The sequence below is a fragment of the Trichomycterus rosablanca genome, chromosome 20, assembly GCF_030014385.1.
Source record: "Trichomycterus rosablanca isolate fTriRos1 chromosome 20, fTriRos1.hap1, whole genome shotgun sequence".
NCBI classification, from domain to species: domain Eukaryota; kingdom Metazoa; phylum Chordata; class Actinopteri; order Siluriformes; family Trichomycteridae; genus Trichomycterus; species Trichomycterus rosablanca.
The window spans coordinates 1479993-1507685 of record NC_086007.1 but is presented as its reverse complement, the minus strand read 5'-3'; the positions used below and the strand labels follow the sequence as shown (position 1 = coordinate 1507685).

Here is a 27693-nt window from a genome sequence, read left to right as displayed (position 1 = left end):
AAACTCGGTAATAATTCGGAAAGTTGAAGCTTAATGAGCACAAAACGTCAAACCTGAGAGGATTCTGACTGCTAGTCGCTGGTTTTGACTCTCAGCTGCCCCCTAGTGTTCAAAACCTGTAATCATCCAGTCACAACAGGTACGAACGCAAAGACAATAACGGTGCTTGTTTTGCAGCCATGTGCTGCATATAATGCCATATAAAGGATTATATGAACATAAAACGAATAATAAGAGTATATAATGTTCCCTTTCTCAGTAATAGCTCGCTTTTTATATTAATAACGTCTGAATGTCTGAAAAATAGATTCCTCTATTTTATCAGCTCCACTTACCATATAGTAGTCCATCTGTTTCTCTGCATGCTTTGTTACCCCCATTCATGCTGTTCTTCAATGGTCAGGACCACCACAGAGCAGGTATTATTTAGGTGGTGAATCATTCTCAGCACTGCAGTGACACTGGCATGGTGGTGGTGTGTTAGTGTGTGTTGTGCTGGAATGAGTGGATCAGACACAGCGGTGCTGCTGGAGTTTTTACTCACTGTCCACTCTATTAGACACTCCTACCTAGTCGATCCACCTTGTAGATGGAAAGTCAGAGACGATCGCTCATCTATTGCTTCTGTTTGGGTCGGTCATCTTCTAGACCTTCATCAGTGGTCACAGGACGCTGCCCACGGGGCGCTGTTGGCTTGATATTTTTTTGGTTGTTGCACTATTCTCTGATCCACTCATACCAGCACAACACACACTAACACACCACCACCATCATGAGAATGATCCACCACCTAAATAATACCTGCTCTGTGGTGGTCCTGGGAGAGTCCTGACCATTGAAGAACAGCATAAAAGGGGGTAACAAAGCATGCAGAGAAACAGATGGACTACAGTCAGTAATTGTAGAACTACAAAGTGCTTCTATATGGTAAGTGGAGCTGATAAAATGGACAGTGAGTGTAGAAACAAGGAGGTGGTTTTAATGTTATGGCTGATCGGTGTATATAATGTTATATAAGAATGAATAATAAATCCTTCCTGGTCATAATATTCATAAATAAAAACATAATAATAATAAAATAGTGTCAGAGAGATGAAAGCTGCTCAGGCTTTTTGGCAACACGCTTTAAAACGTAAACAAAATCCCACAGACGAGGAACTTTGGATGTAAATAAAAAGAGTTTCGCCCGTATAAGATGATAATAAATGAGTATAAAATGTCAGCTGCAGCACACAGGTCGAGTTCGGTTTGTTTCGGGTCAGTTCGGTTCGGTTCTGTTTGGTCAGACTGCGATACCTGTGAGTCCGGCTTCCACAGCACCGAGAACCGAACCGTCTAATTGATGGCTGGTTCTCCGCTGCTCTCTGAACCCTCTCCGTCTGATGACATGAGACCAGGCATCACACTCAGTCCTGCACACACACACACACACACACAAACACACACTTCGGTTAGTCCGTAATTACTGAAACGACTCCTACTGGACCATAGCGGTACTGCAGAAGAGGACAGCGTTCGTTCATTCATTCATTTTCACGTTTTATCACTGCTTTATTCTGACCAGGGTTGCAGTGGGTCCGGTTTTAATGGAATCGCTGGGCGCAGTGCAGTAACACACCACAGACATGACGGCAAGCCAATCCAATCCAGCTTATCATGTCTGTATGTAGACGCTAGGGATTTGAACCCTGGATCCAAGCGTTAATAGGCAAGCGTAATAACATCTACATGCAGGGGGTCAAATTCACACGTGTTGCACAACCACGTCATGAAGAAGCGAATTTTGTTATTACTTGTTATAATTATTTATTTAGCAACACTCGCAGATGCTGGGCATGAAGTGCTGGACTGGCACAGCGGTCTAAAGCGCCAGCCCATCACTGTAGAAAATCTTAAGCAATTCGGTTCGCATCCCAGAAGTTGCAATCAACCCGTTTGGGAGCCAAATTCGGCTCTACATAAAAGGTTTCGCTTCTTCTTCCTTTAACAGGGGTCTTTATCTCACACTGTCCTAAAAATCCTTCTCGAACCAACCGACTATCCACAAGTCCCTCCTCAGCACCTCCTCCCAACAATCCACAAGTCCCTCCTCAGCACCTCCTCCCAACAATCCACAAGTCCCTCCTCAGCACCTCCTCCCCACAGAAAATCTTTATTTGAAGCTGGATTTAAAACCTGTTGGTGGTTGTGATTAAAGTAAACGTGACATTTTCAGCGCTCTGCAAGGTCTGATCTCAAAACAGCACTTTAAACCTGACATCATTATTAAGATTAGATCAATAAATGAAACAATGATTATCATACAATCAGATGCAGCATTTCGTGTGTGATTTCTGTGCGGATTAATCAGAGCCGTGCGTGTTTTATTTATTTAATTTGAGCTCTCTGTGAATTCGGTGAATTGATTCGTGACTTTTGCGGGACGTTTTTCAATCTCTCACCCTGTTAAGAGTCGTTACCTGCTGCTCTGCAGACACTGAAATAACCAACACAAAACAACCAGATCATCAGACACGGAGTTCCTCATGGTGACGCGTGTTCCAGAACATTACCACTCCACAATTTAAATATATAATAAAAAAAGGAATAATTTGTTCCTGGGCAGTTGTAGCCTAGCGGTTAAGGTACTGGACTAGTAATCAAAAGGTCACTGGTTCAAGTCCAACCACTGCCAGGTTGTCACTGTTTGGCCCTTGAGCAAGGCCCTAATCCTCAATTGCTCAGACTGTACACTGTCAGTACTGTAAGTCGCTTTGGATAAAAGCGTCTGCTAAATGCCGAAAATGTGAATGTAAAGGAAATTTGCAGCAACAATTTAGGGAAGGCCCTGTCTTGTTCCACCATGAGCTCAGTTTATAGAAACTTAACAGCTCTGGAATGAACCGGAACATCAACATCAGTGCCCAGCCATACAAATGGGCACAAATTCCCATACACAGTTACTTCAAAGAGTGCCTGCTGTTCTAGCTGAAATGATCACACAGAGGTCAGTCTAATCTAATACAGGATGTTTTTTAAATGGGACGTCCGACAAGCTCATGGTGAGGCGTCCAGATACTTTTGGTGATATAGTGTACTTATGCAACAACAGAGCAGGTTTACTTACGGCGGCTGATCCTGATCGGCCGGATGAGAATGGAGCAGAGACCGAGTGCCGCTACGACCGCGACTCCTCCGGTAACGATCACCATCACGTAGTGGTAATACCATACACACGCCGGGCAACACACCTGAGTACTGCGCACACACACACACACAGAGTCACATTTTGAACGAGATACCACCGAGATACCCACACTAGCTTCTGTACCACCGTGCCGTTTCAGTGGTAGCCTAGTGGGTAGAGCTTTGGGCTATCAATTGAAAGGTTGGGAGTTTGAATCCCAGCTCTGCCATTTAGCCACTGTTGGGTCCGTAACCCTCTCGGCTCCAGGGGCTCCACACCCTGCGCTCTGACCCCTGAATAATAATAATAATAATACTTACTGGCACGGGTGCAGCCCCTGGATGATTATCACCCCCAAGCCGTTGGCAACTTTGTCTGTGAAACTCATTGCACCGTATACGAAGGCTCCACTTTGCTGTAAGAAAGAAAGAAAGCATTTTAGATACACACACACACACACACACAGTGGACAGGAGTGGGTTTCAGAAATGCTGAGTGTGGGTGTAGCTGCATTCATACACTATATGGACAAAAAGTATTGGGACGCTATATACTATACTATATATTTTCTTTATGCATTTCTCCCTTTTATTGCGTCCAATTGCCCGATTGCGTCATGCTCCCTCTCCACCAATTCCCTTTCCCCGCTCTGATTGAGGAGAATAAAGCTAACCCACGCCCCCTCCGACACGTGGGCAGCAGCCGTATGCAACTTATCACCTACACATTGACAAGGGCAGTGCAGCTCAGCGTTGTGTACTGAGAGACACACCCTGACAGCACTCTTTTCTCATCTCTGTGCAGGCACCATCAATCAGCCAGCAGAGGTCGTAATTGCACCAGTTATGGAAGAGAGACCCCATCTGGCTTAGTCCCACTCATATCTGAACAACAGGCCAATCATTGTCCATGTGGCCGCTCAGCCTCAGCCGGCAGGCAGAGCTGAGACTCGATACCATGTATTTGAGATCCAGCTCTGGTTCCAGCATGTGTTTTTACCGCTGCTCTATTTTAATACTGTTTTTAAAGTGGGACGTTCAACAAGCTCATGGTTTAGGTGTCCAAATACTTTTGGCCACATAGTGTACTTTGGTTGATATGATTAATAATCCACGCAATAATAGGGATACATAAATAAATAAACAATATATACAGTTTGGTCAGCGATGAGGTCTGCAGTCATGGACAGAGACATGACGAGGATTGTCGCCGATCCAGCTCCCAGTAGCACCGCGGCTCCGTACACGCCGTCGCCCATACGAGCGTCCAGTAGAACCCAGTAAGAGAAGATCATGATCAGGACCAGTCCCACAAAATAGCTCATCTACATCACACACACACCAGTGTTTATTTATTATTTTACACTCTGCACTAGTACATATTTCACTTTCATTTTTTTGGCCACAGCTTCGTCCTGGTCAGAGTGGGTCCGGCTTGCCCAGGAATAACTGGGCGCAATAAACAGGATGTAGATCCATCGCGAGGCCTCGGATATCCCCACTCAGACGCAGCCAATTATGTCTGTATGCGGACTGAATTCGAACCTTGAATCCTAAAGGCAGCGCCACCCAAGCACATGCTCATTATGCTCTGCATACCACAACCCTGCTTATTTTATCCGGGCTCATGAGAGGTACTGAGAGCACATCGACAAATGCACCTCCCATCGACTAGGCTGTTCAGCCACATCATAGACGATCGTGTCTGTACAGACGTCCAACTGGCTGATAGCACCCTGAGCTTTGAAGCCCGGAGCAATTTGGATAATCCTGTACCTCAACCACTGAGCTAACCCTGAAAATGCCATGAATACTCACACTGGTCCCGATCAGCTTACTGAGGGGTTTCATGATGAGGGAGGAAGCGAAGCCGCTCATGTACATCACCAGAGGAATCGTGGCTATATACTTCTGCAACGAGACACAGGAAACACAGGTAAACACATGGATACAGGGTCACGAACCAGCACATCGTGGCGTCACTCAGACTTTAGTGGATTTGTTTATTAATCCGCACAGGTTACTCAGTTTTTACTACTTTATGAATGCATCTTCATTCAGACCCTGTATCCTTACACCTTCACATCCTGTATACCGTGTTACCCCTCTCCTCCTCACACCACTTGGTTATGGAAATGAACCTCTATAACCAAAAATTGGTCGCAGAGAAAAATAACAATTAAATAAACTTGTATGTGAACGCCCCCTTGTGGAGGCTTTATGTTCCATCTTGTATAGAGAGATTTAGATGCATCGTTTGTGCTGTCTGGGCCACGTAAAAAAAAATCACAAACAAAATGTGTCTCTGTTCTTCCCTTTTTCATTTTCTATATTTGAATATACTCAATTTCCTACTGCGCTCTGGCGACCCCTGCTGGTTGCACAACACCCTTGCTGGCTGAAAAGAGCGCAATTAAAGCCTCTGGGCGCTTCTTTACACAGACCAGAGGTGGATTTTTTACCCGAGAGCCTCGGCATGAAAGAAGGGCCACACTACACTCTCCGTATTCTTCCACTGCTTGTACACCTCAACCAGACAGTAGAGGTCACTGTTGCAGCAGACTCGGGTACAGCCGGATGTCTCAGCCTGGCTGGCTGCACCAACATAATTCAAGTGGTTCCCTCTTTTCACTCGAGATGAGGCATCACTAAAGAACATGCTTTATTGGCAGAGTGGTTGGACAGGATTGTACAGGTGGGTCGAAATTCCAGGTACTTCTGGTCTGGAGAGCAACATTTCTAAGCTACTTAGACCCCACTCCTACCCTCCCACTCCTACCCTCCCACTCCCATATACGGCAAACCAGTACAAACAGCAATGTACCACAACACAGTGCAATTTCTTTGTTTAACCATGGTGGGTTCCTAGCCAAGTCCTTCCCCAGACTTGTTTTTGTTAGAAATCACATTTGACCCTGTAGGTCAAAAGGTGGAAAGGTGATAAGCTCCCAGTAGTCCCAGTCATTGAAACTATACAGACTTTCGACTGTAATTGGTGTAAACTGTTATTTGTGTGTGTGTGTGTGTGTGCGTGTACCTTGGGCAGCAGGAGTGTGTTTGTGAGGTACATGGAGATGTAGGTCTGGGACAGATTCACCATCAGTCTGGTGCACATGTACAGAAGAGCGACCTGCACAAAAAGCAGAACAAAAAACATTCAGGATTTGATTTAATCTAAATATAAAGTCGATTCTCTCGTTCACAGCATAAACAATCACGTGGAATCGACTCTCGAACGCTCGGCTGCAGTATAATATACACATAAAACTGTATACATGCATACACACACATACATACATTTAGTCCTGACTGCTATTTTGATTGAGAGCCAGAACAGCTTGTTGGAAAACGCTCCTGCTCATCCTCTCTGCTCTGGCCTTGGCGTAAAACCACTTCCCACACCATAACAGAGAAAATAACCCGTTACTGGGATGACTGGAGTCCTTTACTATTTTCCTGGTCTTCGACCAGCATCGTTTCCTATATATGGACTGGAGGTCAGGAAGCTCGGTCCGGATGATGTGCTCAGCTGCACCAACCACCCTCTGGAGAGCACAAAATGCAATTAAAAATGCTTATGAGGGTCTCAAAAGGCACAGTGTAAAACATACTAGCCCCCAAGTGCTGAGATCTCGAGCTATCAGCCGGCCGGGCGCCTACACAGACACACGATTGGCTGAGTGTCTGTGTGGGGAGGGACAATTGTTAAAGCTGGGCAATTACGCCCTCTGCTGGCCAGTTGAGGTGCCTTCACAGGGGGCGGCTGATCACAGATAGCAGTGCGTGGCTCTCCGCACGTGATATTAAGCCCTGTGAGACTCCGCCCCCTGGCAGGTGAAAAGAAGCGATCAGTGGCTGTAAAAACATGCATTGTTTTTTGTGTGTGATGTAGATGTGTTTTTTTATCATTTAAAGAGAGAGGAGCGGGCACTCGTGTGGCGCAGCGGTCACCACTGCGGAATTTGAACCTCAGCAGCATCCACACAAACACAGTCGGTCGCGTCTGAGGGAGGAAGGGACGAATAGGGTCTCTTCCGCTCTGTGTTTTAACCCGTGTTACTCCTCGTTGTTAGTACCTGGTAGAAGGAGGGCTCGCTGAGCCAGTGCTGCCACTGCAGGACGGCGGAGGGCGAGTTACTGGCGGGGCGAGCGAGTAGAGGCTGGCGTTCTCCGTCCTCGGTTCCGTCCTCCTCGTCCTTCGTGCTGTACGCCTTGGATTCCCACGTACCCAGGTGGAACAGCAGCGAGAACAAAGCGCCGATCGCCAACACGATCAGACTCAAGTTCTGAAAACACACAGAGCAAAGGTCAGAGAGAACAAATCCCTGAGAGAACGTCATGTTTAAAGGTACTGGGAACAAGCTGGGAACCAGTACAGCTGGAATGTTCTGGAACACTAACTCAAAAATCAGAAAGCGTCACGGTCCTCTACACCCTTAAACATGCCCAAGATCTTCTAAATTAATGTTTTAATACGTAAACAGCTCTAATTTTATCTACTCATAATTGAACAATCAACCTCTAAACAAATACAATTAAATATACAGACAGACAGAGATAGATAAGACAGTCTGGCAGACATACAGATAGATAAACAGACAGTTAGTTAGTAGATAGATAGATAGATAGATAGATAGATAGATAGATAGATAGATAGATAGATAGATAGATAGATAGATAGATAGATAGATAGATAGACGGATGAGGGAAGTCAGCGGTCAGAGAGATGATGTTTAAGATTTACAGAGAAGGTAAAAGAGGAAGTAAAGCTTTCATCTTCTGAACTAAAAATAGGAAGTGAAGACAAACATTTGCATGTGTGAACAGACGTGTTTTGCAGTCGAACATTAATGTCGGATGATGAAAGTTCAGCAGGTGTTGAGAGACTCACCCTGAAGATGGGGATGTCTATGGGACCCAGGTTTTCAGAGGCAGAGGGATCGTCTCCCGCCTGGAAATGAAAGAGCAGCCAGGCCACAGCGTACACCGTGATGTTCGCGATCACTGTAAACGCGTATCTGTTAGAACACAGAGAAAAAAATCATACAGCGTGTTCTGGTAAGATATCAGACCATCAGAGAACATGTCAAACTTTACCGGAGTGACCTGAACGTAAGGTGGATGATGGGAGTTACCTGTACGCGGTGAGCTCCACCTTGGCCGACTCGGACCTCACCAGCTCCGGGATGAGGGACAGGTGGGAGATTTGGGTCGCAGCCCATCCGAACTGGAAGATGACGATGAAGGGGATGAAGTAGACGAGTCCAGCCCACTGCGGGGTGTTCTCGTTACAACCTATACACTGGTTAAATATGAACGGGAAGGACAGCAGGACGCTGATCGTCCCTGCAAAAGACATGAAACTTTAATTTCTAGAACTTCATCACATTATAGTGCAAAATTACTGTTCTATTTTCTGTCTTAGGTTGCATCCACCACCTGCGATCGAGGATGGTCAAGCGCCTTTTCCGACATGCACAGCCGCCAATTACAGTGTTGTATGTCGAGAGCCATGCACTGCTATCTGTGATCAGCCGCCCCCCCATGCAGGCGCCTCAACGGTCAGCAGAGGCCGCACTTACACCAGCGTCAAAGAACCCTGTTTCTGCCATTGCCCCACCCCCTTCCCACAGACACACAGGCAAATAAATGTCTACATGGAGTATTGGGAGGGGGGTGGGGTATCGAGCAACAGATGGGCTACAGTCAGTGATTGTAGACACATAAAGTTCCTAATAAAATCCTCAGTGAGTGAATGCCATTGTGCTCCTAAGACAACTGTGGCCCTGCCGTCTAATTCCTGCCGACTTCTGGTCAGATTCCATGAATTAAATGCTGCCAGCACACAGACAACACTGTCTACAGTCAAGCAAGCTTCACAGTGCCACGCTCTTGTCGACATTCAGTGCCTTTAAGCGCAACTGAAGTTTGTTGTAGATGCTTCTAAGCCCATGGCAATGTAAAGCTTGCTTGACTGTGGACAGTAGTAAGTGAGAAAGTTGCAGAAAATTCTTGTGCATTCATCAAAGGATGACCGAGCCAACAGAGCCCTGATTATAAGGAGCAAGGATTCAGACCTGCTCTGTCCTCTTGGTGTACACCACACCAGCTGAACAGTCCATGTGACTGAAGCTCCTGCCACATGAACACAGACATGAACTCATATTTTAAGGTGACCTAGGTGATGTTAATAAAATAAGTTGGGACACGTCCTTACCTATTAAGTGCCAAGTTTTCCTCTTGCCATAGTTTCTGTAGCCGGGGGTTCTGTCCGATTCATATCCGATCAGAGGGGTGCAGAAGCCATCCGCGATCTGTCCGACTAGCAAGAGCACTCCTGCAAAGGAGTTCTGGAAGCCTAAAACCGAGTGGTAGTAAACCAGAAGGTAGGTGAACCACATGGACGCACAAAGATCGTTTAGAAAATGTCCCAAAGCATAACTGAACCTCTTTATTACAGGCAAAGACTCAGAGTCATCAGCCATGACTAACAAACCAGCTGCAGCCTGAATGATCTCCTAAAGTTTTAAAATATTTAACTACGTCTATTTTCTTTTATTGTCCTATTTTACATCATCTAACTGACTTGTTGGTTCAAAATAATAAAGCATAATGATAAAATCAATCCATTGCTGTGTTCAAGTGGCGTTGAAGTGAAACTGCTCTCTGTTTGCCTGCCCGGTTTCTTTTTGAGTCAAGGGCTGCGTCTTAAACTGGATGCTTCCACACTACATAGGATACCTAATGCAATGCAATGTAATCAGTTTGCTAGCAACCTTTTAGAAAGCTATGGTGTGATTCAGGACACAACCGAGGAGTAAAAATAGTCAGCTGACTCGATCACGCGGTAAACAGGAGGCGTTTTAAACGTCCATAAATGATTTCTTCGTTCATAAATTCTTTTTTTTTTCCTGGTAAATGTTTTATTCTATCCACAAAAGTTCTCCACATCACTCTGTTTCTTCAATAAAATAGCGGTTTGTCTACGTTAGGTGGTTTGTTTTTGACTCCAGAAGGCCTATTTCAAATAGCCATGTACAATTTACAAAGTGCACTATATAGGGTGCATAACCTGATGGTTTCGCTACACACTACTAAGGGAGCTAGTACACTTTTTGGGACGCAACCAACCCATACAAACTGTCAGCTGACTCGAGCTACTCTGAGGTGATTCAGAACCAGAATCTCCTCACAAGTGCATCTTTACATTTTAAGAACAATATAATAATAATAATTTATATTATTAAAACAGTTTCTTGTTTGAAACATGATGGAATTGGTGTGTAATTGTGTGCGCTAACGTTAAATCCCCTCAGTTGAAGTGATTTGTGTATCTGTAGCTTGATGGTCTCATGTTTCTGTTTGCCTTTTTTCACAATTTATTTTCTAAATATTTAAACTGTTAACACTTCGCTGTATATACCTGTTTCAGTTATAATTTTAACCCTATTTTATGCACACAAAATAGAACTAACCACACAATTCTGAAAACCTGAAAGCTCATGGATCAACAGCAGGACTCCAAACTGCTAAACTCTAACCACAATTTCATTTGTTTTCACTCAAATATCTTATTAAATCAGTTTTGCAAAGCAAATCTCTAAAGTCAAAATGCATTATTTAAGACACTTTGGTCACATACAAACACTGGCCTTCAAAATACAACACCCGGATGACCAAGCAGTCTCACTCTTGTTAGAATAGAACGCCTTTATTTGTCATAACATCTATAACAAATAAAGTTAATGATGTTTCATCACATTTTCGGCATTTAGCAGACACTTTTATACAAAGCGACTTACATTACAGTTACAGTATAAGGGCCCAACTGCAACAACCTGAGGCTTGAACCAGTGACCTTCTGATTACTAGTCCAGTACTTTAACCACTAGGCTATGGCTTGCCTCCAGTAGGGTTTTACCAATATGTCAGTTTGGTCATTTCATTTAATTCGCTTACATTTCATTCAGTGGCATTTAGCAGACGCTTTTATCCAAGGCAACTTACAGTACTGTGACAGAATGTTATCTAAGCAATTGTGGGTTTAGGGCCTTGCTCAAGGGACCAGCAGTGGAAACCTGACAGTGGTGGGGCTTGAACCAGCGCCCTTTCGATTACTAGCCCTGTACCTTAACCGCTAGGCTGCAACTGGCCCATCAGTGTGTATTTGATGCTCTGTGAGCGATGAGTGTGTGATCGATCGCTGTGTGTATTGTTTTGGTGGAAGGAACCATAGTAAAGCGCCCCTGTTCGCCGACAGCGGTTTGAAGCCGGGATTCGAATCCACAACCTTTCGACCGATAGCCCAAAGCTCTACCCAGCTGAGCTACCACTCGTGGTTGTGTTTCATTCTGTGAGAGATTTGTGGCGTTTTGACAAAGCAGTTCTAGATCTTTGTAGTCTAAAGTTTTGAGTTTGAGCCACAGGAGATGGAAAAACTGGAACACCACGTTTGTTTGGCCATACATTTTAAATTCCTGGCGAAATGTCACAACTCACGATGACTTGCTAGAACTGAGAAAGTGTTAATCATTGAACACTCACTAAATGTCAACGGGCCTCGAGTTTCACACACGTTTATAAGCATATAAGGGTGTTAACGTGTCACATGCCGATATGTGTATAAAATCTTCCAGTTCTACATGAGAAAACGTTTTTTATAGTGGGTTCAGTTATTGCAGGTTCTCGTGTGGCGCCGGGGACATATAAATCGAACCTGCAGCTGTGTAACCTCCACAGGCGAGCAGTGGAATGGATCATTCTGAACGGCTCACTGAATCTCAGCGTGAATCTGTCAATATACCAGCAGTGATGTTCTACACAACACACAGGGTGTTTTAATGAGGTTCTCTTGTGAGGCCAGATTTCATCTCCAGTGAGATTTACAGTCTGGAACCACTTGTGTAAAGAAACAGGCTTAAAGGATTTTTATCATTATTATTATTAAACTACTGTATTGTACTGAACAGTGTGTGTAATTAACACACTACTAATGGTGTAGTTACACACTGTGTAGGGCAGCACGGTGGCTAGCACTGTCGCCTCACAGCAAGAAGGTCCACGGTTCGATCCCCAGGTGGGGCAGTCCGGATCCTTTCTGTGTAGAGTTTGCATGTTCTCCCCGTGTCTGCGTGGGTTTCCTCCCACAATCCAAAGACGTGCAAGTGAGGTGAATTGTTCGAGTCTAAACTTCGAGTCTCGGCTGAAATGCTTTGGAAAGGCCCGGCTAGGTGCAGACCTAAATCCATTGCAAATTCTATGGGGTGACCTGAGGAGGGCGGTGGAGATTTGGAGCACTATTACAAAGACGTCTGGGCAAAGGTTACAGAGTCATGCTGTGCCATGCTGACAGACTCCGACCCAAAAATACTGAATGCTGTCATTAAATCTTCTTGGTCTGATTTTTTTTTTACATCACAAAATCTTGCAGTGATTGTAAAGCATTTTCTTGGGTGTGTTCAGACACGCTATATGAAGGGTACAGGAACTCCATTATACTGTGAGGGGCATTTTACTGGCATGGTTCAGGCACCGAACATAGAGTCACTACAAAGCAATATTTTGAGATTCCTCTGACCGAGCGGTCACTTGTTTGTTAAAATATAACATTTCTAGCCTGACACGAATGGTCTCCTCTAGGATGACAATGCCACCTTCCAGAATGCGGAAATAAGGCATATCGCATATGTACCATCTGTACGATTATGGATTTGTCAAGTTTAAGGACCATAAAGTACGCCATTACTGTTTATACTTCGCCTATTCATTAACATGATGTGATTTAGGACGCAGCACCTAGTGTTATTCATCTGAGGATGCAGACCTTGAGAATGCTTTCATGGGCCGTGTTTTAAATGACATTTCTTTTCATCAAAATCGTTCCCTAAGCTCCAAGCTAAAAATCCAGGAGCACATAGTGATCATTTGGTGTCGTGAACAATGTTGTTCTTTTATAAAAGCACGTACTGCACCACAAGCGCACAAGCGCACACACACACACGCATTTCTTTATTTAATTTTTTTATTTATTCATTTCATTTTTATTCCCACCCCTTTTGGATACATCACTCTGGTGACCCCGGTGTGTCGCGCCCCATCGAAGGACCAGAGCGCACCTCCGCGGTCAGGTGAAGCCGCTGGCCGACTCCTTTCTATCTGTGGATATTTACATACAGAGAGCTGAGAGGGTGGGAGAACCCTCCCTCAGACACCGTCAACTGTGTCCGTTCACGTGAGCCCCCGTTAGCCTCATTTCTCGGGTCGTAAGAGACATCCCGAAAAAAATCGGATACTGTAGGTACAGCAAGTGTAATTCCAGAAGTATTCAAGTATAATAGAAAAACGCCAGTCAGTTGGCGCCAACCAAATTCACCCCTCCCCGGGCGGTGCTGCCCCTGGTGTACCACAGGTGTTATAAAGGCGGGCGAACAGGGGCGTGTCCCTCTTACCACCCACAGTACCTGAGACCGACACGTGCCATACATGGTCCACATGGACAGGAAAAAGAATGAGGAAGTAAGTAAGTGTGTGTGTGTGTGTGTGTGTGTGGGGGGGGGGGGGGTGTATACACACACACTGCACCATGAATAAAACTGATGAACTCAGTGAACGCGGAGCTCCAAAACAACTTCATTTAAATTACAAAAAAAAGAGAAAAGCAAAAAAACAAAACAGACGAACGTACACAAGCGGAGCGAGCGGCTGGGGCGGGCTAGCCGGCATCCCGATTCATCCCGGCACGTCACAGTCTGCAGTCGTCCACCCCGCTTCCACTCTCATCCCCATAAAATCGATTCGCGTCCGAGCGCGTGGATAAACTCGACGTCTATTAAAGATCACATGATCGCGTCTCGGCGGCGTCTGTACAGCGCGCGTTCACGTGAATACACCCGAACTCCACGGTTCTGTCCCTCTGAGGAGTTTGGGTTCGGCAGAGCACAAAAATACACACGAGGATAACGAAGGAGCGCACTGCGCCCCCACTTCGACACCCCCCACCCGCCCCGAAATCCATCCAATCCGTGGAGAGCTTTCCATTTTCACCGCTCCGGCTCCTCACTAGTGGCGCTGAAGGCCTTTCCTCTTCCTTCTCTTAAAGAAGCAACAGCACCTGAAATAAAATACAATAAAAAACAATAGACTAAGTGATTATCATGTAAATCTGAGCTGAATCTGCATCAGTGTGGAATAAGCGTCAGATCCAGGGTTACAGCTCCACGTGTATCTGTGTTTATCTGGATTCTCCTCCCTGTTTCACTTTTAAACTTGTGTTACAGCTCCAGCTTCTGACAAATGGTGAGAATCAGAATCAGCTTCTCCCAGAGTCTAAAACGCTTCTGGTTGAAAATAAAGCTTAACGTGGTTTAATGTAGTAAAAGAAGGAGACAGGAGCACTAAACTTCCCTTCATTATTACTGCTCATAAGTTCCTCCACTAATCACATTCCTCACTCGCTGTTTTACTACAGTAAGTCACGCTAAGCGTCGTTCGTACGGCCTGAGTCACTTTAACCGCCTCATATCGAACAGTTCGTCTCATTGGAGGAGCTTCGAAAAGGTCAACAAACAGCAAAGTCAAAGTTGGGTCAAAGTTCAATCAGGTGAACTCCGCGGCAAAAGCATGTGGCACCGCCACACTCCATAGGAAACAACGGCACAGTCAGCGCAAAATTGGTTTCGTCGCTTTTCATGTAAATGCGCTAGAGATGTAACGATGTAATCGGTTTTTCATTTAAGATGAATCGATTTTCTTTTTTTTACGCATTTGCTCCCCATTTTCCTCCCGATTTAGCGACTCAATTTTGTCTTCCGCTGCTGAGGGATACCCGTTTGCATCCGAGGAGAGCGCGCCATCGCACACGCCTCCTCCGACACGTGTACAGCCCTCCTCTTCTCGCCCCTGCGTTCTGCACAGGCGTCTCTTCTGCCAATCAGGGTCCTTACACAGCGCTGTGTATGAAGACCCACCCATCCCACACACAGTCCGGCCCCCAGCTGCAGGCACTGCCAATTACGCCCACCAGATGGCGCCCGGCCGATCGGAGGCAACACCGAGTTTTAAGCCGAGGAGTTCAGAAACTGGTGCGGAATATCCCGCTGCGCCACCTGGGCGCCAATATTCACTCTAAACAGCAGAGGGCGCTGGCGCTATTCATCTCGCCTGGTTGACGTCGCTACGGGGTTGCCAGGTTCGGAATTTTCCAGCCAAATGTATTTATGTGAGGATACTTTCTTTATTTATATCATGTTGGATTTGTTTTAAAATTTAATTTCAGTGTTTTTACACAATAAGCATTATTTGGCATAGTTTGTACCTGCATCAGAAATAAAAGAGCATTCATTATTTAGATAAATAAAAGATGAGCACAAATACAGGATTTTATTTCATTTTTAAGAGAAATAATAAAAGGAAACTTTGTCATAATTTGTCCTTAATTTCATTTTGTTTAAGAAATAAATCGAATCGTGAACGCAGTATCGTGAATCGTATCGCATCGTGGGTAGAGAGTATCGTTACCCCTCTAAAATGTACCGTAACGTTTATAGACCCCCCTCCTCCTCACATCGTTATAAACCAGGCACATGTTTTGGTATTGCGTATTGGTTGCTTACTTTGTATCGTCGGAGACCTCGACCTCAGCAGGGGCGGTAATGGGGGCGTTCGAATGCACCGCTGTGGGATCGTCTGTGTTCAGCTCGCCGTTGGTTGAACTCATAACCTACAGAAATGAGAAGCAGAGGAACGAAACCATGAGCTCCTAGAGCTGGACTAAATACTGAAGAACATCACAGATGAGACATGACAGAGCGTATGGCTCTATTTCTGATCCATTTTTGATTTATTTCTGTACTTCCAAACAAAGGACGCACAAAGAGCAAAGCGTGACACGAAGCGTACGTGATACGGCTCTGTGTGGGAGCCAGGACGAGGGGGTGCGAGCGGAGGAACTGCGAAAGGGAACTGGAAACGACCGATTCACAGTGATTCACTCATTATGGTTCTCTACATGCTTACACATGCGGAGGACCACACTACACCCTCTGTATTCCTCCACCAGCAGTGACGTCATCCTGACCAGACAGTAGGGGTCGCTGTTGCGGTGACTACCAATCTGCCTTCTTTCTACCCTCCCTCGGGCACAGCTGACTGGTAAAGCTCGAACCCTCGTCTCAGTAGTGCTGGGACCCCAAAAAAGCGCTGCCTCCATCCAAACAGTCTCTTTCATTCTTTTGGTATCAGCTTTTGTTCCTACGTGACCCAACCTGCTAACAGTGCAAGGTCCAGACCTGGAAAAACGTCCCAGGTACCCAGGTGAAAGTGCGTGTACGAGTCTGTGACGGAGACGCCAAGCCGAAGCGACACACACACACACACACACACACACACACACGCCCCTATCAGTACCTGCACGGAGCCCCCCAGCCTATCAGCGGTGAGGTGCGAGCCCAGGAGCTCCCTGTTGGTCACAGGAGTCGGCTGGGTTTCACTTCCTCTGGGTTCAGGAGACTGAAGGCGTGGGGGTGAGGGGGGGGGGATGTTTGGGAGGGTTTAAGAAGTGGAGTTGGAAAAGGGGGTGAGAGTGAAAAGAATAAAATATAAAACACAAAAAAACAGAACAGAAAGTCTGATAGAGGAACAGATTTCATGCAGAGGCAGAGCTGAGAGGAAATAAAGAGCCGCATGCAGAGAAATGTGAAGCTAAATTAAAACCAAAAACTGCAAAGTATTTAAAAGTTCAGCGCAGTTCTAACAGACTGACCCCCCCCCCCCCGCCGTCGCTTCACACTGTACGAGTTAACGTAATGATTAAAACGGTTCCTCAGAGCAGAAGTGATTGGCTCATGAGGAGGGAGAGACGGACAAGTGTTGGCATTGATGCCAATTCGAAAAAGGTCACCAGGGTGGTGGCACAAATTATTTATAGGAGAGGATTCAGAGTCCGTGAACAACAAATCCACACTTCAGGACCAAAGTATGACGACCATGAGCATGAACGGAGCATTTTCCTTTCTTGGAAGCCTTTCCTCAAGGTTTTGTACAGAGTCCGTGGGGGTTGATATGTTTCTTCAAAGGATTTTATGATTAAATTCATTATTAAAACTTTACATGGATTAGGGTGTTTGGGTAACTGAGATGTGTAGAGTTTAATTAATTGTCTTTTCATGTCTTGTATGGCGTTTTTAGGTCCTATTGCTTCTTAAAATTTAGGCAGAATAGGTGTGTGTGCTCGCCTGTGATCCCGAAATGACAAACACGAGAGTCATGTAGTGTTCACTGCACGGTCAGTCTCAGGTTTCCAAGCTTTAGCAAGTTAATCAGGTGTGTGTGTGTGTGTGTGTGTATACATTGTGTTACCTGATTTTTGGTCTGCTGCTGTGCTTTATCCCTGCTGCTGGACTGTAGTGGAGTATCGCTGGGAACCGGTCCGATCGGAGTCGGCTGAACGGAACACAACAGAGCAAGTGATTCAATCACAGACGGAAATCAGGATTCTGTACCCGTCTACATTATTCATGTGTTTATATACGATTATTGACCTTTCATCATCACAAGCACAATCAGAATGAGTTATCTAGGGTTACAACACTTAATCATGACTCACAAACCTGTGCTTCATTCCACCCCCGTTCCCTTCATCTCATAATTTAGTCATTTCCGATTCCCGATTGTGAAACCGCTGCCGCTTGCGCGACCCCCGATCTGATCAGGGAGAGCCGGATCGCCGCACGCCCCCTCAGACACGTGTTTAATCAACTGCCGGTCGTATGGTGTATGGAAGACACACTGAGCTACATGTGATCCCCTCAGATTTACACCGGACGGCCTTCCTAAAACAACCTGCCTTATTTTATTATCCCCTCAGACACAGCTAATCAAGTCTGTGTGGACGCCCGACCGGCTGATGATAACAGGCTAGTGAGATATACCGCCGCACCACCGGAACACCTCACAATACAGCTTAGCGACTTTTGTAGTGATATTTAGTCCGACTTATTGGAAACTCTTTATATAAGTCATGAATTCATTATAACCACCTGTGTAAGTACACAATTAAAGGCTTGTTATGCAAAATGACCAATAAATCAGGTATAATAAATAAATTATTCATGCAAATCAGGTGGTAATGATGAAAGCCTCATGTTTACTGAATACACACAAGTGTTTCCAATTGATTAATTTCAGTGCTGCACAATCATTATTTTCACCATTATAATGACTGTTCTGTTCATTATTCCAATAAACCGCTCCGGCCGACGCCCACCGGTACCGAACTCATTTCATCACCCGGCCCCGGAACCAAACAGGCACCTTAAGACACACGTACCAGCGTTTTGCCGACCCAGTCGTACTGGTAGTCGAAGACGTATCCGTTCCTGTCGAAGAGGTCCGTGAAGAGTTTGCGCAGGTAGTCGTAATCTGGTTTCTCGAAGAAGTCCAGCCTCCTGACGTAGCGCAGGTAGGTGGACATCTCCTCTGTAAAAGGGAAGCACGGCCGGCGTGATGAGAGGAAGGTCGTTTCTGATTCTGGGTGATGGCTAAACGCTGTATGTGTATTTCTGACCCACATTTTGTCCAGAAAACCACCTCCTAGTTTCTACACTCACTGTCCATTTTATCAGCTCCACTTATCATACAGAAGCATTTTGTAGTTCTACAATTACTGACTGTAGTCCATCTGTTATCTGGTATGAGTGGATCAGACACAGCAGCGCTGCTGGAGTTTTTAAACACCGTGTCCACTCACCGTCCACTCTATTAGACACGCCTACCTAGTCGGTCCACCTTGTAGATGTAAAGTCAGAGACGATCGCTCATCTATTGCTGCTGTTTGAGTCGCTCATCTTCTAGACCTTCATCAGTGGGCACAGGACGCTGCCCACGGGGCGCTGTCGGCTGGATATTTTTGATTGGTGGACTATTCTCAGTCCAGCAGTGACAGTGAGGTGTTTAAAAACTCCAGCAGCGCTGCTGTGTCTGATCCACTCATACCAGCATAACACCGTTAAACAGAAGAAACACATGGACTACAGTCAGTAATTGTAGAACCATAACGTGCTTCTATATGGTAAGTGGAGCTGATAAAATGGACAGTGGAGGTGGTTTTAATGTTATGGCTGATCAGTGTATGTTTAAATGATGTGGACCCCACATACAAACTCCCACGCCCTGTGTAAAGCATCTCCAGTATATCGACTGGTCGTGATGTTTGGGCTCATCAGTGTAACGTTCATGTTACGAGTGTAGACGAACCTGGGAAGCTCTCACAGAGCACCTCGATGGGCGTCGCTCGTTTGGTGTCGCCTATTTTCTGATAGCGCTCTTTCAGCGTGTCGGCCTAGAAGATCGGAGATAAGAAACGAGGTCGAAGAGAGCAAACAGGAAAGAACGGCAGGTTCTTATCTACAGTCCTGGACCCGCGCGGTGTAGAGACATCTCAAAGAACTTCAACGTTTTCCACTAAAGGACAAAAGTATTGGGACGCCCCTTGTAATTGCTGAATTAATGTGTTTCAGCCACAACAGTTGCTAATAGATGTAATAAATCAGTGATATGAAGGTAAATCACATGCTTCCAACTTTGCAGCAACAGTTTAGGGAAGGCCCTTCCCTGTTCCAGCATGAGCGAGCTCTATAAAGACATAAAGAAAAGCTCGATTTAAAGAAACACCAGCAGCCCACACAGCTTTGGATGCTTTCATCCTCTGACTGAAGTAAGTCTGTGAGAATTTGTCCCCATTCAAAGTCTTGTGAGAAGGTCACACAGAGGTCGCTCTGCTTTAATACCACTGGTTTTTGAAATGGAGCGTCCAACAGGCTCACGATCAGGCGTCCAAATACTTTTGGCTGCATGGTGCGTTAGTGAAAACAGAAGCTGTACCTTCAGGCCCTGCCAGGGTAGACTGCCTCGCAGGAAATACATGAACATGTGACCCAGCGCCTCCAGATCGTCCCGCCGGCTCTGTTCTGCAGGACAGAATGGAAACGACGATCAGAACCCGCCGTGGCGTTTAGGGGGTCTGTCCGAAAACCCGGTGACCCGCCCTGCTGCCTATTACCTACCTGATCAGCTCCCTCAGTGGAGAGGATTCTAATAAGACATGGAGCTCATAATCAGATTATTTAGACCAGGGGGCGCCCGGTCGCCCCCGCAGGGACCACGTGAGTCGCCCGCAGGGCATGTTCCGAAATAGCACTAGATCATAGAGCTCCGTCTAAAAATTGTATTCGTGTTGCTGATCTTTTTGAATCAATAACACTTGCATTAATGCAGTTTTGAAAATGACAATAGCGAATATAACATTTTAAAAACAAAAATGTTTGATGTTTATATGAGCTCTGATCTCGCCTGGGTGCGTGAGTTTTATATCGTGCGCATAACAACGAGACAAGCGAGGTACGCACGCGCAGCTACGATGGGGAGAGAGATGCGAGTTTTACCCCGAAAAAATAATAATGAAAAAACATGTCAGAAAAGTGAAAAGAAAACTTCATATTTTCACCATAATTGGGAGGAATGTGGAAAGAGGCTTCGGTACGTGTTACAAAAACTTTCCTGTACATCAATGTACATCGCAGCTTTTATTTAATCGTACATAACTGATCATTTGTACAAACGTGGGACCGAATTCATGATTCGTTCTAAAATGTTGCAAAGGAAGTGATTAGTACAAACGGGACATAATTTGAAGATGTGATTGTTAATAATTTTTTTTTTTAAATGGTACAGAAGTTATCATTTGTAAAGAAAAAAAAAATATTTTGATTAAAATGCAGATGTGCTCATCAATACAAAACTCATTGTTAAAATTTTTCTGAGAAATCATTAACATATGATCAGACAGTCTCTTCACATATACTGTATATATATATATATATATATATATATATACAGTGTATCACAAAAGTGAGTACACCCCTCACATTTCTGCAGATATTTAAGTATATCTTTTCATGGGACAACACTGACAAAATGACACTTTGACACAATGAAAAGTAGTCTGTGTGCAGCTTATATAACAGTGTAAATGTATTCTTCCCTCAAAATAACTCAATATACAGCCATTAATGTCTAAACCACCGGCAACAAAAGTGAGTACACCCCTTAGTTAAAGTTCCTGAAGTGTCAATATTTTGTGTGGCCACCATTATTTCCCAGAACTGCCTTAACTCTCCTGGGCATGGAGTTTACCAGAGCTTCACAGGTTGCCACTGGAATGCTTTTCCACTCCTCCATGACGACATCACGGAGCTGGCGGATATTCGAGACTTTGCGCTCCTCCACCTTCCGCTTGAGGATGCCCCAAAGATGTTCTATTGGGTTTAGGTCTGGAGACATGCTTGGCCAGTCCATCACCTTTACCCTCAGCCTCTTCAATAAAGCAGTGGTCGTCTTAGAGGTGTGTTTGGGGTCATTATCATGCTGGAACACTGCCCTGCGACCCAGTTTCCGGAGGGAGGGGATCATGCTCTGCTTCAGTATTTCACAGTACATATTGGAGTTCATGTGTCCCTCAATGAAATGTAACTCCCCAACACCTGCTGCACTCATGCAGCCCCAGACCATGGCATTCCCACCACCATGCTTGACTGTAGGCATGACACACTTATCTTTGTACTCCTCACCTGATTGCCGCCACACATGCTTGAGACCATCTGAACCAAACAAATTAATCTTGGTCTCATCAGACCATAGGACATGGTTCCAGTAATCCATGTCCTTTGTTGACATGTCTTCAGCAAACTGTTTGCGGGCTTTCTTGTGTAGAGACTTCAGAAGAGGCTTCCTTCTGGGGTGACAGCCATGCAGACCAATTTGATGTAGTGTGCGGCGTATGGTCTGAGCACTGACAGGCTGACCCCCCACCTTTTCAATCTCTGCAGCAATGCTGACAGCACTCCTGCGCCTATCTTTCAAAGACAGCAGTTGGATGTGACGCTGAGCACGTGCACTCAGCTTCTTTGGACGACCAACGCGAGGTCTGTTCTGAGTGGACCCTGCTCTTTTAAAACGCTGGATGATCTTGGCCACTGTGCTGCAGCTCAGTTTCAGGGTGTTGGCAATCTTCTTGTAGCCTTGGCCATCTTCATGTAGCGCAACAATTCGTCTTTTAAGATCCTTAGAGAGTTCTTTGCCATGAGGTGCCATATTGGAACTTTCAGTGACCAGTATGAGAGAGTGTGAGAGCTGTACTACTAAATTGAACACACCTGCTCCCTATGCACACCTGAGACCTAGTAACACTAACAAATCACATGACATTTTGGAGGGAAAATGACAAGCAGTGCTCAATTTGGACATTTAGGGGTGTAGTCTCTTAGGGGTGTACTCACTTTTGTTGCCGGTGGTTTAGACATTAATGGCTGTATATTGAGTTATTTTGAGGGAAGAATAAATTTACACTGTTATATAAGCTGCACACAGACTACTTTTCATTGTGTCAAAGTGTCATTTTGTCAGTGTTGTCCCATGAAAAGATATACTTCAATATCTGCAGAAATGTGAGGGGTGTACTCACTTTTGTGATACACTGTATATGAATATATGATTAATATATTATTAAAAAAATAATAATAATATTATAATAATATAACTGAAGGTGAATAGCGCAACTTTATGTTATTCAGGAAGTTTGTATCAAACAAGTAGAGATACTTAGAGATACACTGAATACGTCGCCGCACTCAGTCCATTAAAACCCTCGGGCGCTCCCTCGTTATTCAGTCCGATTATCACCTAGAATTAAGGCGCCTCAGTAGGAGCATTTTAAGGGATCTAAGAATTTAGACACGCCCTCTTCTCGGGAGTGTATGATGACATAACATGCGTCTGTGTATAGAGAGAGAGAGAGCCAGGTTTTCAGACAGACCCTTAGTATTAATGGAAGGATAAACTGTACTGGGTTAAATCACGTACCCTTGCCCAGGTGCGTGTTGATGCTCATGTAGCGCGCCGTGCCCGTCAGGCTCTTGTGTTCCCGGTACGGGATGTGTTTTTTGGTCTCGGGGTCGATGTACTCTTTGGCCAGGCCGAAGTCGATGATGTGGATGGTGTGCTGCCGCTTGCTGCCCGGTCGGCCCACGAGGAAGTTCTCGGGCTTCACGTCCCTGTAGATCAGGCTGCGCGTTTGCACAAACTCCATCCGAGTGATCTGCACGAGGAGGAGGAGGAGAACGCGCCATGAGGAAAGAAATACCACACATCACAGAGCTTCGTATCAACACGTCTTTAAGCTTCATTTAATTCACAATAGTGAAGCGTAGTGAAGGTAGCAGCGGTGTGGAACAGTACGATGAGCAGAACCAGTTCAGTATAAAATGGAATCTGTAGTGAACTTCAAACCGCGGAACATTTACGGCATTTAGCAGACGCCTCTGTCTTTAATTGCAGCCAATTACAATGCAAAGAATTGAGGGTTAAGGGTAGGGCTGGGCGGTATACTGTAGCATAGTTAACTGTAACAGCTGTAGGCTTCAATAGGCAGCAAATTATATAATATTGTTCAGTGCTATGGAGCGCCGTGTAGATTAAGCAGATGAGAGCGGCATCCTCAACATGGTGAAAAAAAATAAACAAAAACAGATGGAGGATGATGAGAGGGAGACCAAATATGCACAGGAAGAACCTGCCAAAGAAATAAGGCGTGTGGGCAGTTCAAAACAGACTAAAACACTCTATACTGGACGGTCTGTCGAACATTACGAACGCAGTAACGATCCACATGCGCAAATACACGATTTCTCTACAGACAGTCGAGAAAGAAGCTTTCAGAGCGATAATTACAACTCTGGATTCCAGGTCAGTCTTAAGGGACGAAAATACTTCAGGTCAGTCGCTAAACCAGCGTTATAAGTGAACTGGGAGCGGAGAGGTTTAAAGTCGTCCACTTTGCAAACGCGGTTTTAGTTGTTGAAGGGAGAGCTCGGGGTAATTCTATAATAATAAATATTAAATAAACAATACACAACGTATATACTGCATCTGTTTCACGCGTCCTGACCATCATATATCGTGTCATTTTGTGGGGACGAGCAAAGCTTATAGTCGTCAAAACCTTCATTATACTACAGTACATGCTGAAATTAAAACGCTTTATATTCTATTTACTTATGACAGTAAAATCAGCCACAGACAGATAAAAAGTCCCAGTCAAACGAAAAAATCACTGTGATACAATTTTTTTGGGCCATACCACCCAGCCCTAATTAAGGGCCTTGCTCAGGGGCCTAACAGAGCAGGTGGTGGTGGGGCTTGAACTGATCCAGTACTGTACCCACTGAGCAACCACTGATTCACTGGCACAGTCATGCTGCTCGTCTTTGGTCAACTATTATTACTCTGCACACGTCTAGCTCTGTCTCTGTCTCTGTCTCTGTGTGTGTGTGTGTGTGTGTGTGTGTGTGTGTGTGTGTGTGTGTGTGTGTGTGTGTGTGTGTGTGTGTGTGTGTGTGTGTGTGTGTGTGTGTGTGTGTGTGTGTGTTCACCAGCTGGATGGCGATCATGAGAACGGTTTTGAGTGAGAAGGTTCGGTCACACAGGTCGAACAGATCCTCCAGACTCGGCCCAAGTAGCTCCAGCACCATGGCGTTGTACTTCCCGCATGGCCCGAAATAGTGCACCTGAGGAACACCCTCTACACACACACACACACACACACACACACACACACACACACACACACACACACACACACACACTTAAAAATTAGATGTAAATAAATGTACATCATGCAATATAACAGGACTGTTTTTGACGGGGCCGCTGTGTCTTTAAATATCCGCAAGTTTCGATTTTCGTGTGTGCGAGTGTATCAGCTTCACCGTAATGCGAACAGAACCGAGTGTGACTGACGGTGGAGTTTTTAACAAGACGTGAACTTCAGAAGTATTTATTTACTGAAGTCAGGTGTAACGCTGTTTAACGATCACAATTTAGGCTCTAAATCGCTGTTACGGTACTAAACTGAGAAATACAAGAACATGAACGATGCGGAGCGTCACACCTGAAGCTTCTCTAACTAAACTGCAAAAGCAACAAGGACTTTTGATAAAGTTTAACATCCAGATCTGAAGCAGTCAGGACCAACTTCGTGATTTTAATAAGAATATCCAACAATAACTAAGGACTAAAAAACAAATGAGGTCATTAGACTCAAAACAAAATAGTGTAAAGTTTAAAAAGCTGCACATTTTGTTCACATTTGTTTTTTGGCATTTGTTTGTTTAAATAGTAAAATAATGTTGATGTTTTACTCTGCCTACTTCTAATTGTCTGATTGTAACATCTAAACATTAACAGCTTATTAGAACTGCACAACTTACTGCTTTTAATAAAGAGTGAGCAGTTGTAGCCTAGTGCTTAAGGTACTGGACAAGTAACCAGAAGGTCGCTGGTTCAAGCCCCACCGCCGCCAGGTTGCTGCTAAAACTAATATTGAGCAGAATTAAGTTCACCTTATTGGTCCGGCCCTCCACAACAGTCCCAGTTTCTTATGTGGCCCTTTCGAAAATGTAATTGCCCACCCGTGCTCTAATGAGTGAGAAATACCATTACACACACACACACCCGACAGTGTGTGTGTACGTTTCACTATCATGTGTCCGAGAGAGTTGCTGCTGCAACAGTGACCCCTGCTGTCCGTTCAGGGAACTGGAGCGAATAGTGGAGGAACCCCGTGTCTAAACTCTTAGCTCCCTTAAAATGCGCCTACTGAGGCGCCTTAATCCCGAGTGATGATCTGACTGAATGACGAGGGAGCGTCCGACGCCTCCTCAGCGCTGAAGATCAATCCCTACAAACACCGCAGATGAATGAAATGCGGAGCAACCAACGGAGTTCCTTTAAATGTGAATAAATTCTCATTGATGTTTAATCTGTATACATGGAGGGAGACGTTTGCTGGCGTGCTAGCGGGTTGTGCCGCCTCAGCCCATTCAAACCGACGGATGCTGGACGTACGAAGCCTGTAGCTGCAATCAAACCCTACAAACCCTGATCTGGTTTGTGGCGTCTGAGCCTGGCGTAGCTGAAGCGTTTCCTGAACCTGATAGCGCCGTCTCGAGCTACTTGGAAACACCGGACGTTTCCATCGGACTGAAGCAGACGTGAGCTGTAATCTCTGCGTGTTCTTATCACACGGCGCGTGGGACGACGAAAACCAAACACCGCGTGAGAGTAGCACAGCGCTACACTGATTAGCATCAGTCAGTCAGAGGATGTGGAGGACAGGATGTGTCCGACCAGCAGAAAAACAGAGCAAAGAATCTTTATTCTAGATCGCCGAGCAGAAACAGAATCCTGGTTGGATTACACCGATCTTTACGCTCTGTAACTCATGTTTAATGAGGAAAATAAGCTAGCGGCGCTTGGGTGGCGTCGAGGTGGAACATGCTAGCCCACCAGCGTGATCTCAAGCTCTCATCTCAGCTCTTAGCTCTGCTATCAGCCAGACGGGCGGCCGTGTGTCTGCAGGGAGGAGACGATGGCTGATATCTCGTCTTAGGAGCAACTACGACCTCTGCTGGCCCGGCTGAGGCGCCTGCCCGCATGGGTTCAGCGAATTAAAGGCCAGGGACCACCGACAGCTTCATCCATTCCGTCAGGGTACTTACCCCACCCACATAGTCCGGTCACCCCACCCACATAGTCCGGTCATCCCGCCTTAGCAGAACCGTGTCTGCTGCAGGCACTGCCAATTATGCCCGCTATATGGCGCCCAGCCGACCGGTGGCAACGCCGAGGAGTTCAGAAACTTGGTGCTGGTGCGCGTGCGGAACATCTGCGCCACCTGGACGCCGCTTGATGGTGAACTTTAATGGCTGCGTCCCGAACCGTACTCTACCATTTGGGACACAGCCCCTCTATTCGCAGATCTGACTACGATTCAAACCGAGCTTGCTTTCTTCCTAACGAGGCTTTGTCCAGACAGATTGTTTAGACCCTGATCCGGTTCTCACCTGAGTTCCCCAGCTGTTTGTAGAACCTGTACTCCAGGTGGAGCTGCGGCGCTCTGGATTTGATGGGTTCCTGTATGAGAGAAGAGAGAAGGTTTGTATTGTACATCTGAGCATATCTCGTGGAGTTTGTTCTGGATTTGTGGGTCCCATCGAGTCCACCGCAGGAGAAGACTAAGGGTGGCTGTGCTGTATAAGCTATAAAATGCAAAAGGTGCTGATAATTGTAGAGGGGGGCTGTGACCAGAACCGTGTGTTTACGAGGCGTTAAGAAGCTCGACTCGAGACGTTTCTTACCAGTTTGATGGCCACGTAGTCGTTGGTGTAGAGGTTCTTGCCGAGCCGGAGCTCGCCGAAGTTCCCGCAGCCGATCTTCTTTCCCACGCGGAAGTTTGGTCCCACCATGAGCACGCCCGAATTGGTGGCGGAGGTGCGGCCGCCGTGACCCGACCTGCCCCCTGCGGCCTTGGCCATCCTCTTTCCTTCTTCTACCTCCCCTTTCCCTCCTCCTCCACCTCCACCTCCTCCACCACCTCCGCCTCTTTTATCAAAATCCATAAGCTTGTGATACCCCGGC

At 45.7% G+C, this 27693-nt stretch overlaps 2 protein-coding genes across 2 annotated transcripts; both read right to left on the bottom strand.

The window, feature by feature from the left end:
- Nucleotides 1-1335: 1335 nt before the first annotated feature.
- On the bottom strand, nt 1336-9840 carry mfsd12a (major facilitator superfamily domain containing 12a). The gene is made up of 10 exons (XM_063017041.1): nt 9383-9840; nt 8301-8511; nt 8057-8183; nt 7242-7451; nt 6203-6295; nt 4984-5076; nt 4320-4490; nt 3487-3581; nt 3107-3237; nt 1336-1412 (listed from the first exon to the last, which is right to left on the bottom strand). Exons 1-10 carry the CDS (start codon nt 9648-9650, stop codon nt 1336-1338), a joined length of 1476 nt encoding a protein of 491 aa, XP_062873111.1. The 5' UTR covers nt 9651-9840.
- A 3930-nt stretch (nt 9841-13770) lies between these two features.
- LOC134334703 (casein kinase I-like) lies at nt 13771-27674 on the bottom strand. The gene is made up of 10 exons (XM_063017131.1): nt 27414-27674; nt 27120-27189; nt 24648-24796; nt 23080-23314; nt 20044-20129; nt 19417-19501; nt 18491-18639; nt 17521-17604; nt 15777-15883; nt 13771-14275 (listed from the first exon to the last, which is right to left on the bottom strand). The coding sequence occupies exons 1-10, from the start codon at nt 27672-27674 to the stop codon at nt 14224-14226; spliced, it is 1278 nt and encodes a 425-aa protein (XP_062873201.1). The 3' UTR covers nt 13771-14223.
- Between the last annotated feature and the right edge of the window lie 19 nt (nt 27675-27693).

What these genes read in the sequence shown, in the direction of transcription:
- mfsd12a (XM_063017041.1), bottom strand. Translation starts at nt 9,650, where the DNA reads ATGGCTGATGACTCTGAGTCTTTGCCTGTAATAAAGAGGTTCAGTTAT. An exon ending in TAGACATCCCCATCTTCAGG is followed by an intron (nt 7,452 to 8,056) that starts GTGAGTCTCTCA and finishes GTGTGTTTTCAG; the next exon opens with AACTTGAGTCTGATCGTGTT. An exon ending in ACCTCATCGCTGACCAAACT is followed by an intron (nt 3,582 to 4,319) that starts GTATATATTGTT and finishes TCTTTCTTACAG; the next exon opens with CAAAGTGGAGCCTTCGTATA.
- LOC134334703 (XM_063017131.1), bottom strand. Translation starts at nt 27,674, where the DNA reads ATGGATTTTGATAAAAGAGGCGGAGGTGGTGGAGGAGGTGGAGGTGGA. An exon ending in ACTACGTGGCCATCAAACTG is followed by an intron (nt 27,190 to 27,413) that starts GTAAGAAACGTC and finishes TCTCTCATACAG; the next exon opens with GAACCCATCAAATCCAGAGC. An exon ending in ACTGGGTCGGCAAAACGCTG is followed by an intron (nt 17,605 to 18,490) that starts GTACGTGTGTCT and finishes TGTTCCGTTCAG; the next exon opens with CCGACTCCGATCGGACCGGT.